The 13,740-nt window shown below is 40.7% G+C and overlaps 1 protein-coding gene across 3 annotated transcripts in view; it reads left to right on the top strand.

The window, feature by feature from the left end:
• The window catches only part of pex7 (peroxisomal biogenesis factor 7), a 63,892-nt gene that overhangs the window by 31,537 nt on the left and 18,615 nt on the right, over window positions 1-13,740 (top strand). For all 3 annotated transcript variants that reach the window (XM_030404276.1, XM_030404278.1, XM_030404279.1), the window contains exon 10: window positions 12,076-12,172. In XM_030404276.1, coding sequence (XP_030260136.1) covers window positions 12,076-12,172 — 97 coding nt within the window. The remainder of the gene's footprint in view (window positions 1-12,075; window positions 12,173-13,740) is intronic.

The raw sequence follows: 13,740 nt of genomic DNA, 5'->3' as shown, positions 1-13,740 counted from the left end.
ACGTACACAACTCGCGCTACTGGTGGAACAAACACAGGTCTGTGAGCAGGCATACTAAACAACCCAGCACAAAATCCTTTCCAGCAGGTCGAAATGTTTCATTTCAGTTATTGTCAACAAAAACAGCCTTACATGTTCTGACATTTATTACAAAGTTAACAGTATTTACACAAATTTCAGTGCAATAGTGGACACTAAAATAACACTACTTTTTTAGAGGAAGGAATTTGCCTTGGTGTCCGGTGCATAATAAATGAATGCTAATTATTTCAACAGTCAGGAACATGCATATAGAACGCAAAAACAATTAAAATATAAGGAAATAAATAACAAATTCAACAAAGTCTGTGTGTTTTAGACTAACAAAGCTACACAGTTTTGTGCAAACCTCTTCATCATGGGATGTTGATGAAGGTTCTCAGTCATCCAGGTCATGGTAATTCAAAGTGCTGTATCATAGGAAACTGGACTTGTTTCACCTCTCATCCAAGAGGCTTCTTCAGTTCTAACTAAATGGAGGGAAGTTGCAGGCTTTTAAACTCTGTGCGGGTGTGCACTCTGTAAGGACAACCCTAACCAAATAAGGGGATAATAGGATAAGAATCACAGAGTTGTGCATGCAGCCCGCTCAGCCACAACAGCTTGTTTCCAATTTAGTTTTCGACACTGTTCATACAATGCTCCTGGAGCAACATGGTCATGTCAGATACACCATAGTTTTCCAAGTTCCACATGTACAAATGTAGCCGCGGATCATCGCGTATTAAACATCTTAAATCTGAGCGCTCGCACATCCACCTGTCAGTGTGTTCAGCACTCGGTCCGCTCACACACACCTGCTTATACAGGCCCTTCCTGTGTGTTTAAACACTGGTTGCAACACGTACAAACACAGATCTAATCCACCTGCACACATGAAGAAAGAAGGCATGAATACACACACACAATACACTCACATGCAAATACATCTGAGCACACACTCCTCTATGTCCCCATATGAAAGTACACACAGAGTATTAATCCTTTTTCATACCTTGTTTCCGCTCACCACCCGCTGCTCCTCTCCTCTCTGTTTATTTAGTCGTGACGCCTCCCTCTGTCATGTTGAAGTTCATGATCACATCATCAGCAGTTCCTCTGATTCATTGATGTCATTTAGATTTTGATTTATCAATGATCCTCGACCCCATCTGATCTTTTATGTTACGGGGCCGTGAGCTGCATTTTTCGAAGGAAACTCAAATGTAATGAGCTGGCAAATGTCATGAGCAGCGGCACAGAAAGACAATAAAACAGAGACAATTCCTGCCACGAAGTGAAGTACAAGAGCACACGTCTGCTGAGGCTGCACAATCCATTTACATTTATTTAAATATATTTTATAAAAGTTGTAATTTGTTTTTCCAAGCTAGTCGGGACCAGCACTCCAGACTGAGATATCTCAACTATATTATCGATTTCCATGGAATTTTCTGTGTATATATTTGTTAATCTTAATTTTGGAAAGTTTGTCCAGTACTCTGATTTGTGACCAAATACCTTCAAAGCTAATGACATTACCATACGTTAACTGCTGAGTAGCACACTAAATTAACTGACAATGGTGGAAATTACCCCTGGTTAACATGTTGTTTGATGTTTTTTTTTTCATGTTGAGCATGTTAGCATGCTGAAGTGCAGCCTCTCAGAGCAGCTCTGTTGTGTACCAGACCCAATTTATCCCTGGAATTAAAAGGACCTCTCTGTTTGGATGCGTTACACGGATAAAACACGATCCTGCCCTTGCATTTGCATTACAGTTCCATCTTGTGAATTCAGCATTCAAGCTACTCCTTCCCTCTTATAGAAATACTGCGTCAGATTGTCCTGGTTTGTTGCAGAACCGACGTGTAGGCAGCTGTGTGACTAGAGATGTACTGTATGCTGTATGGTAGTAGCAGATCGGCTGCACACACACATTATAAAACATAGTTATTTCTGACTGAATATCATTAATTTTCCACCTGCATCGCTTCAATTTTCATGCCATTCTGTTAAATAATGCAACATAAAACAATAAAGTTGATGAGAGTACTGTTTTCAAGTGAGTACAGTCAGGTCCATAAATATTGGGACATCGACACAATTTTCTTCTTTTTGGCTCGATACACCACTACAATGGATCTGAAATGAAACAAACAAGATGTGCTTTAACTGCAGACTTTCAGCTTTAATTTGAGGGTGTTTACATCCAAATCAGGTGAACGGTGTAGGAATTACAACAGTTTCCAGATCTGATTCCCACTTTTTAAGGGACCAAAAGTAATGGGACAAACTAAACAATAATAAATCAAACTTTCAATGTTTAATACTTGGTTGCAAATCCTTTGCAGTCAATTACAGCCTGAAGTCAGGAAGGCATTAACATCACCAGACGCTGGGTTTCATCCCTGGTGATGCTCTGCCAGGCCTCTACTGCAACGGTCTTCGGCTCCTGCTTGTTCTTGGGGCATTTTCCCTTCAGTTTGGTCTTCAGCAAGTGAAATGCATGCTCAGTCGGATTCAGGTCAGGTGATTGACTTGACCATTGCATAACATTCCACTTGTTTGACTTGAAAAACTCTTTGGTGGCTTTTGCAGTATGCTTTGGATCATTGTCCATCTGCACTGTAAAGCGCCGTCCTATTAGTTCTGAAGCATTTGGCTGAATATGAGCAGATAATTTTCCTCGAAACACTTCAGAATTCCTCCTGCTGCTTTTGTCAGCAGTTACATCATCAATAAATACAAGGGAACCAGTTCCACTGGCAGCCATACATGCCATGTACCATGCTTCACTGATGAGGTGGTATGTTTTGGATCATGAGCAGTTCCTTTCCTTCTCCACACTCTTCTCTTCCCATCACTGTGGTACAAGTTGATCGTGGTCTCATCCGTCCATAGGATGTTCTTCCAGAAGTGTAAAGGCTTTTTTAGGTGTTTGGCAAATTCTAATCTAGTCTTCCTGCTTTTGAGGCTCACCAATGATTCACATCTTGTGGTGAACCCTCTGTATTCACTCTGGTGAAGTTTCCTTTTGATTGTGGACTTTGAAACACATACACCTACCTCCTGGAGAGTGTTGTTGATCTGGCCAACTGTTATGAAGGGGTTTTTCTTCACCAGGGAAAGAATTCTTCTGTCGTCCACCACAGATGTTTTCCGTGGTCTTCCAGGTCTTTTGGTGTTGCTGAGCTCACCGGTGCATTCTTTCTTTTGAAGAATGTTCCAAACAGTTGATTTGGCCACACCAAATGTTTTTGCTATTTCTCTGATGGGTTTGTTTTGATTTTTCAGCCTAATGATGGCTTGCTTCACTGACAGTGACAGCTCCTTGGATCTCATCTTGAGAGGTAACAGCAACAGATTCCAAATGCAAGTGTCACACCTGGAATCAACTCCAGACCTTTTACCTGCTTAAATGATGGGATAACGAGGGAATAGCCCACACCTGTCCATGAAATAGCGTTTGAGTCAATTGTCCAATTACTTTTGGTCCCCTAAAAAGTGGGAGGCACATATAGAAACTGTTGTAATTCCTACACCGTTCACCTGATTTGGATGTAAATGCCCTCAAATTGAAGCTTATGTTTCATTTCAAATCCATTGTTGTGGTGTATAGAGCCAAAAAGAAGAGAATTGTGTCGATGTCCCAATATTTATGGACCTGACTGTATGTCTCAAAAATTCCGTTTTCTTTTCTGCTTTTTCCGTGAGGGTTGCGGAGATGTTTTTATCTCCCCTTTTTTCAGGGGAGGTTACTGGGGCCAAATCCAGTGACTGTGGGCGAAGGCCAGGGCACACCCTGAACGAGTCACCAGCTCATTGCAGGACCCTTACTGATGGCAGTGGCTGCCACACAGGTTGCCAACTGCGCATCAGGAGCAATTTGGGGGTTTAGTATCTTGCTCAAGGATACTTTGGCGTGTAGCTCAGTTCCACCCCAGGGGAGCCGGGATCTGAACCAGTGACCTTCCGATCACTAGTCCAGCAGCTCTACCCACTGAGCTACAGTGTCTCAAAAATGATCTGCAAAATATATATCTGTTCATGTTTAACACAGCCTCCCAATTACTGTAGGTTGTTCTGCAGTCAGAGATACCGGACTAGACTAAATTCATTTTCAGGCATTAACTCACATTAACTCTGCTTTCTTATTAATTTGTGTTCTGTCATACCTGCTTGTGATGGTAGAGCTACATTTTTCCAGCCTCGACTATTTAAGAATTTAAGACACTTGTCAAATGATAAAAAAACTTTTATGCTATTTCTATAGCACCATTAAAAAACACAAAGTTTAAAAAGTGCTTTGACAGAAATGCAAAAGACAGGAATCTCAGTAAGACGATATTACAAAACAAACACTCAATAGTCAAGCCAAACACGAGTCTAAGGTGAGTTAAAACACAAAATGTCAGATTGAGTAATTACAAGTTTAAGGAATAAATAGCTACAAAACAGGCAAAATCACAAAAAGCAATGCAAATGAAGAGATAAATTAAAGAATAAAATCAGTGAAAAGCGAAAAGAGGACGACATCACATCAGAGGAATTAAGAGCCGAGAAAAAGATTAGGAGCAGTAAAAAGAATAAACCATAATAAAAAATTCAACAATTAACAAATAAATTGCAACAAAGGGCGGTAAGAAAAAGACACCGCATGAGAGGAATAAGAAAGAGATAAAAAAAAGTTATGTCAAGTTATTAAAAGAAATGACAGGATAGAAAGATGATCATCAATTTATAAAGGTTGACACTCACTCCAAAGAAGTCAGAGGTAGTATTTAGTATAAAACTGAGACTCATGAGTGACGTGGTGCTTTTTAACAGCAGGTCAGACGTGTCATGTTTGCCCCAGATAACATGGTCACTGCTTCACAACGCTCTGTGTGTCTGTGTGACTCTTCACATTAATTTCCTGTTTGGATTAAAAAGCGTCAGTGATATTGGAATCACTCCCTTTACATATCTACCTTTGTTTTCAGTCACTTCTCTCTTGTTCTAAACGTTTTCTGGCTTTCTTTTGTGTCCTCGTATCCTCTCATGCCCCCACTCTCTCTTTTTCTTTCAGTCCGCTGTGACTTAATGAGTTTCATAGTAATAGTGAGACACACACACACACACACACACACACACACACACACACACACACACACACACACACACACCCACACACACACACACAAAACCAACAGGTGAATGGAGGCCTCCACAGAATGAAGCACAATAGAAGCTAAATAATTACCTACCATGGAAACTCCGGACAAAAGACAGCGCAGGCCTCATTTGTACAACTAACATGGTGTATTTGTCTAACTGGGACAGTCATCTGGTTTAATGCACACACACTCATCCACACACTCACACATGGACGTCATCTAAACCTGTAATCACATCAGTCTGACGCCTGCCTTTTTGAAAAGGAGTCAGGAGACAGACTTTCTCTTCCACACAGGTGTTTTTTTGAAATTCACTCACCAAAAAAACATGACAATTTGATTTCACATGAATCGACTGACAAACAGTTTCCTGTATAATATTGAGGCGAAGGTGATACAATGATATTAAACTGAGAGGCTGGAACCTTTGAATGTTTGGCATAGTTACTTAAAAAATGACTCAACCCATTCATGAAAATTGTTGCATACAGTGGCAAATTGATAGGGAGTCAGAGATCATGTTTTCTGGCTCTGATCTGAATCTTTTTATATTAAGCAAAGGTGGTAAGTAGCTAATGAAGTACAAATGCTTGTTTCAGGTATTTGTACTTTACTCTTCTGTATTTCTCTGACAACTTTTGATGTCCCCCCTCATGTGAACCCAAATATCAGAACTTTCTCCTCCTACAACTTTTCAACAGGCCTGTACTTTAGTTTGATGAATTTGAGGGGAAATACGGATTATTTTTAAGTGGCGTCATTGCACGCCACCTTCCCAACATCACAAGACCAATTACTACCTATCAGTGCACATCACGTATGGCAGGCGTAGCAAGACGACACAACGACTATTTTCTCACTTTGTTGCTGCTCGGGACGCTTTCCCAACCCAAAATGTGGCTATTTGACATCCTGGGAATGAGACTCAACAATCAACTGTCTTTGTGGTGTGTTTAGGATCCTGCCACAAACCCTACTGAATCTACCTCTAAAGCTGCAATATGTAAGAATTTTACTTTGAAACATTAAATCACTCCCTCGTTGCTCTGAGGTCCCAGTCCAGGCATAAAAGAGTCAGCTAATAGGAGTATTAGGCTAACTGAGCTAACTAGCTAAAGGCAACTGTAGTCAGCAGCAGTTAGCGGTTACTCTTGTGATGTGCTCCCCTTATTGGTTTTGACTATGAGTTTAATCTGTGGCTAATTCTTGCAGACTGCACCTTTAAACAATATGAACAAATGGTCCCCAGGCTTATATAGGAGACCAAGGGAGACAAAGAAGGTCGAATTTTTCACATCACATTACAATCTGCTCAATGGCAATGGCAATAAAAAAGTGATTATTACTTTTAAATCACTGCAAAATTGATACAGAGAGTGTAGAGTATACAGAGAGTATAATAGTCTTTGAGTTATACAGAACTCGACAAAATATTTAGTGTAGGTCACTTGTTACGGAAACTTGAAGTTTAATGTTAAAAATTAAAGTGAAAAAATTCAAAAGTTCCCAGTGTGACTTTTGTGTTTGGATCAGGTCTCCTCTCCTGAACATGTGACTTTCAGGTGTCCTGTATTTGACCCATCTACCACACCAACCTCCTCCCTACATAGTCTTGCTATTTGTACTGCGTCAAGTCACTTCCTCCTTCACTCCTGTCGTATTCACTACAGCCACTAGAGGTCCCCCTAACATAAACATGTGTGGTTATAACCCCCTTACACAATCGACCAGTGTTGTTTTTTGCGAATGCGGACGGGCTGTTTCACTCATATGGGCAATGAAATGCTGCACTGCACACTGTGAGAAAAGAGGGTTACCTTTAGGGGTACACTGGCTTGTCAGTGGGGCAGTACCCTCTAAGGTGCAGCAGCTGTACCCTTGATATTAGGTACTTATTTTTACCTTTGTGGTTTGTACCTTAAAGAGCCCATTTTTTTTTCCTCTGGTAGCCATTTTGTATCTCTATTTAATTGACCCCTATTGTTGTAAATGAGAGCAGCACTGCAGCACCAGCAGGCCGAGGTTTTTTTTATTTGAGCTCACCCCAGATCAGCCCTGTTACTGATACTTCAGATCGGTACATCTCTACTAATGGATTAATAACCATCAGTTCAGTTCAGTTCTACCGTGAACCACGGTTCTGTGCATCAGTGGCTCTAAACATGGGATGATTTAGGGTAAATTCTGCTTCTACATCTCCTGATTGAACCTCTGCGGCTGCATCTTATTCACAGCGTTGAGATGTGAACTGCAGTCGGCAGTAAATCACTGCCGTTGCTCATTTTACAAAGCTAATCAAGGCTACAGTGGCTCTTAGCTGCTGGATTATTACTCTGGCTCTTAATGCACTGAATGGGAGCGCTGTGACAGAAATGCATTCATTTTAGCCGATTTTTCTATTTCCGTTGCACTCCATTACGCTGCAGACGTATTGCTCTGCACTGCGGGTGATGAATGCATTCGGGTTTGACTTCCTGCATATATTTGTGAATGAGTGAGCACATAAACCCTGTTCACTGTTGTTATACATTTACTTATATCTATTTTCTCCGTATTTATATGTTTTCGTAGTCGCACTGTGACTACTCTGGTATCTTCGTGAGGCTTTAAAAATGATTACGATCCCACTATTATTAAAAGTGTAAAAACAGGAGAGATATTTTAACACCATCTGTGCAAAAAAAATGTAAGTTCATCCTGAAGGCGACCACGGAGGAGACCATGTTCATAAATGTTCAGCTGCAGCTTTTCAGGCAAGCCAACTTTCATTGGATTAAAGGGACAATTCACCTTAAAAATCAAAGATATACATTTTCCCTCTCACCTGTAGTTCTATTCATCCATCTGTTGTTTTAATGTGAGTTGCCAAGTTTTGAAGATAATAGCCGCAGAGATGATGATGAAATGATGGAACTAGATTGCACTCAGCAAAGGCGAAAAATCTCGACAGCAATGTGTATTTGCAGAAATCATGACCCGGTTACTAATGATAATCCACAGAGCTTGTTAGCTCGCAATGGACGACATGTAGGCTTTTTTGCAGAAAAATCTAAATTTACTCTGAGTAGTGTACTCGATTACTATTTTGAGGTCCTTGTATTTCCCCTCTCTGCTACTTAATACTTCCGCTCTGCTCCATTTTTTGATACATCTAGGTACTAGTTACTTTGCAGATTCAGCGTATTTGGTGCTGATTGGCCATTCCATGTGACTTTTAAACAATCAGATAGTGTTGTCAGTGGGACATAGAATAAGACAACAGAGAGGATGCTGCATCAGAGCCAAAGAAGGGCATTTTTCTAAACAAGTTTATTTTGTCAGCCGTTAGACACTAAAATCAAGGATGAATAATCAGATGAAAGCTGAATTTCGGCCCCGATAATCAGACAGATAATCTGTCCAGCCTTAATTTAAATCCTTTGTCTCACCATTTTCAAAGCCAAAATGTTGAGCTGGCCTTCTTCTTGGAAACCCAGTCCCTCATGTCTGTATGTTAAAGCTCTGCATGCACACCGCTACATCACCTGTAGTTACCTTCACCAGCCCGGTCTCATTCCCACCTTGTCAAATATCGTATGACATGCCTCCACTGCCACGACAGCTCAGCATGGGTTTTCTTTTCAAAATAAAATCCTGCAGATACTATCGCGCCCTTCCATAATGTGAAATATATCATGAATGACTGCAGATATCACAATATTTGATAAAGTCTTATACTAGCCCAAGCCTAATTGAAGGCACTGCTAATCAAAATGCCAGTAAGTGATTCTTAAGTTTTCTTTTGACGCATGTACTAGTTCCAAGTTCATGAATGAACAGGTGATTTTCAAAGATTATGATTTTAAAAGAAGCTGGATTCTACAAATGATTTTGTTGGATAGTTTGACGATTTTCCTCCACTTCCAGTTCGCTAGTGAATACAAAGACCAGTGAAAGCCTTGTCAGAATACATTAGATCAGTCAGGTGTAGGAAGGCTTCAGAATGTGTCATCAGAATGACAACACACCTGTCAATCACCTGATCAGATTCATCAGATGAAACTGGCCGCAGAGAGAAGAGAGAAGGCTGTACCTGCTGCCGAATCCTGTTACCTTTTTGGATCGTTTCTGTCCTCATATGCAACGTCCCGATCCCCCCCGCGAGGATAAACGACGTGTCAGTCATTTCAACGCGCTGATGGATTTCGCCGCACTGAAGCCGAACTTCTCTCGGCCAACATGTTGACTTCTCCTCCAACTTTCTGTTTGTTTTCTCCGACAGTTTGAGTTATCAATCAGTGCCACAGTCAAGAAGGGAACCCCATTAAGAGGAACGTGGACCCATCTGCACTGCAGTATTTTAGAACACACACACACACACACACACATACACACACACAAACACATGTACAGATGTAAATGCATGACCAGGGAACGTGAGTGTTAGGAGTGATTTACACTAACAGGTCACTCAATATATAATATCTCTCAATGCATGACTCTCCCCAGACGGCCATCACTCATTGTGTGTGTGTGTGTGTGTGTGTGTGTGTGTGTGTCTTTGTGTGTGTGTTCCAGTATTAATACAGGCCTAATGGAGCCCAATGGGAGCTGCAGTGTTCCCTCTGAAAATGATTTAATTACATTTGCAAAGTGGATGAGTCTGGAGGGAGTGTTTGCTGTGTCAGGGCTTTGGGCGAGCACACACACACACACACACGCACACACACACACACACACGCACACACACACACACACACACACACACACAAATGCACACGCCACTCTGTCAAGACCAGGAAGAGAAACAGTCTTTCAATTAGTCTGATTGGCCGCTGCTGCCCGGAGTCTGGAGGCAGTGTTTTATTGGCTCGCTTTTTCTTTCCACTTCTCGTCTCTCTCTCTCTCTTCTCTTGCTCTCCCTTTTCTTTGACTTCTTGCTCATCCTTTTTTCATAGTCTAAATTCTCCAGATTGCTGCCTCTTGTACATCCTCTCCTCGCCATATATCTTAAATCCTCCCTCTCTTGGCATATCTCTCCTTCTCTTCCTCTTACTCATCGGCCTCCCTTCTTCTCCTTGTTGAATCCTGCCCATGCATAACTGGATAAGATGATTTCTAATGTCGAGTAATAACGTGATGTGCTTGTTTTTGATAGAGGGAGGTAGAAGCAGTCAGTCAGTTGACAGACGCCCACACACACCTGGTTACTTGGTCTCATATATTTTTTTTTTCTACATGAGATTCAATCAATCAATCAATCAATCAATCAATCAATCAATCAATCAATCAATCAATCAATCAATCAGTCAACCTTTATATATACATGAGAGATCATCATTTAAACTGATATCTAGTGAAACAAAACAAAGACTAGTATGAATTATAACAAGGAGGCATACTGACAGAAGCAAAGAAAACATGCATGAGTTATGCCAGATAATTTAATATATAAAATAAAATAGTTACATAAAAAGTACAGTAATGTAAAATGTATATGATTAAAATAATGTGAATGGTGATGAAGTACATTTACTTAAAACAATTACAACCAGTGGCTGGGAGGTTTAAAAATCCAATTTCTGAAATGGTTAAGGGTATAAGAATATTGATTGTATTTCTTTGTACTGTATCAGGGGCACTAAAATTAAAAGCACTCTCTCTTTCCAAGTCCGAACTGAACTCGTGAAACATGAATCATGAACCGGTCAGTAGAGCGGGTCTGATAGAGCCCATCTGAGGAATGATGCAGTTCTGGTAGATAACGTGGTAGCTTTCCAGGCAAGGCTTTAAATATAAAAAGAAAGCAGTGATTATCATTAAGAGTGAGAAAAGAGCAAAGATAGTAACATTAATGTGCTTATTTCAGTTAAGTCTGTTAGATGACGAGATATCTTGTATGTAGTTTCTGCATGCATTTTTTTTCGTGTTACAACTCTGCACAACTGGTCTATTGCAAGATTGTTCATGGTGTCGTTTATTTTCGTGCCTCCTGTTTGTGGAAACACAAAATGTACACGTCAGGATCAGATCTGGTCTTAAGCTCATTCACATTTAATGGCCCTGTCTGGACTCCAAATTTGATGCTAATTTTCCATGACCAACATATAACGTAATCTTCACTGTATCCCAGCTGCTGGGAGATCCAAAGCAATATTTTGTCCTTGACTTGGCTGCTGAGACCAAATTAATATGTTTTTCTCCCCGATCTGGACATCAGCTGAGCCAAAGGATTTCCTGCATTCCGCAGGCTGCAATCCATTGACATCGAGGACTCTCTCAATATATTATATGTTTATAAAATCGCTGCAGTGAACACTATCCACTGTGCTGTCACACAGAGCACTGGAGACAGCGCCATGGCTGCTACACACACACACACACACACACACACACACACACACACACACACACTTCTCCAGTCAGCTTAACCGATACACCTTCACAACCACCACATACCAGGTCTCACACAGTGTTACACTCCATATCCTCATTGTGAGTCCTAATTATAATGGAGTCTGTGTTCACCGTCACTAAACTTGTAAATAAATTGTTTGAATAGAACTGAATTGGAATGAATGTGGGTGTGTAGAGGGTGGTATATGAGGTGGATCCATGTGCGCACATTTCCAGGTTGATTTGGGATTTGTGAGAGGAAACTGTACGTTGTTGGGCGTACGACAGATTTTATAAATCTAAATATCTTTTGGTGCACGCTATTTTTGGATTTTATTATGGATCCTACGCAATGTTTTATGGGTAATAGCCCTGAAAGGAACCTTCCTTTTCAGAAACTTTACATTATGGTAAATTAACTCTTTATGAAAGAAAGAGTCACTTTTACTTTAATGTAACTTGGATCTTTACCTCTTTTGGAACTTTTGGAATCTAAGTCAGATATCTGTGTTTGTGTTTGCAGGTTCTGGGATTATAGCGGGAACCAGCCTCTGGACACTGTGGAACACCACTCAGAGTTTGTCTGTGGACTAGACTTCAACCTGCACATCCCAAATCAGGTAACACACACACTTTTTATAACAGTATTGAGTATTACTATAACCGTAAAAATCCTTGTGCTGGCTGACCAAATGTGACCTGATGTTATAGATACTAACAGCAGGACAAAATATCTATGGATCGATGCTTTTGCAAATGTCATGAGTCTGTTCGAGCCGAACCTGACCTTTAAGGCAAGGCTTTTGATTAAGCAGATGATTTATGTTCACATAAGTAAAACTTGGCTCGCTTTAAGAGCCAAGATGAGCTAAACTGACCTTAAAAAACTAAATGCACTACAGACCACAAAGACTGTAGCCGACGGCCAAGTAGCTCCTAAGTAAAAATAACTCTGTATCTGTCATTCAAAATGAGGAAGACTCCAGACTGATAAAGCAGCACTTTTTGGCACCACTCTCTTTAATATAGCCACTTCTAATCAAGAATATGGCTGATAAAGAGTTGTAAATGACACTGGAGAAATATAAGAAGAAACTGCACTAAACGGGTGAAATCCTGGATGCTACAGTGACAGACGCAAGATGCTTTCACTTTCTTTTTCTGTTTATCTTCTCCTACACTGATTCGCTTAGCTAAACAGCGTATGTGAGTGATTTTGCACACAGACAGGCTGTGCCGGCAATATGACATGCTCAATCTGCCAAAAAGCCGCTGACAGGGGCCGACTAGTGCCAACAACAACATCGAAAATCAAGGATACAGATGCTCACAGATGGCCCAACAATGGTTGACTGTCTGCCTGGTGTGTCAGGGCACTTTAGGACATAAAGAGGAGCTCATGTATTTGGGGTGTAATGAACCTTTTGAGATGGTTCTGGATGCCTTCCTGTGAAGAAACCTGCAGATCTATTAAGAGAGCAGCATATGGATTTTCAACCCAATATGTCCTGCAACATAAAAAAAGAGTTCACATCAGAGCTAGTTTTGTTTGGGCTCCATGAGGTATATACTTTAATAATCCCACTTTTACGCTTAAATTAGTGGATACACTTGGGTTTTTTAAACTCTTTACACATTGCCAAGAGTTGAGTTTGCCACTCTTGTTTGTTTTGTAGAAAATGTGCGTGTTCTGAGACGATATACTGCAGAGTCAATTGACCCGGGAGTGAATGCAGATTGCACACATTCAAATTAAAGACAAAAGCCAGATGTTTGCGGGTGTTAGTGGGTATTTTGACCAGTGTGAACGCAGTAATAGAGAACAGCTTTGTTTCTGTTAATCCAGTCATTTATTTCCCCGCTACTGCAGCTCTGTATGCCCTCAGTGGAACTCGGGTTCCATCATTATACATATAGTTAATACGTTCATCACATGAAGACAGCAGGAGATTTGCTGCCTGCGGAGGGTTACGCTTCGCTAAACATGTCAGAGAAAACAAATTAGACTGAAAAAACATTAAAAAACACGAGAGGTCGCCCTCTAGGCCGCCGTCAGCCACAACCAGAGCTGTGGAAGATGGATGTCTGGAGAATCCCCCATTTTTTCACATCTGCAACTGCATTAAATAATGACAGAAATAGACTATTTTGATGATTAACCTCAAGTGCTAATTTGCATCCCATTCTG

The sequence above is a fragment of the Sparus aurata genome, chromosome 22 (assembly GCF_900880675.1).
Source record: "Sparus aurata chromosome 22, fSpaAur1.1, whole genome shotgun sequence".
Taxonomy (NCBI): Eukaryota; Metazoa; Chordata; class Actinopteri; order Spariformes; family Sparidae; genus Sparus; species Sparus aurata.
Note: the sequence above shows the minus strand (reverse complement) of the source record. Positions and strands in the feature narration are given on the sequence as shown.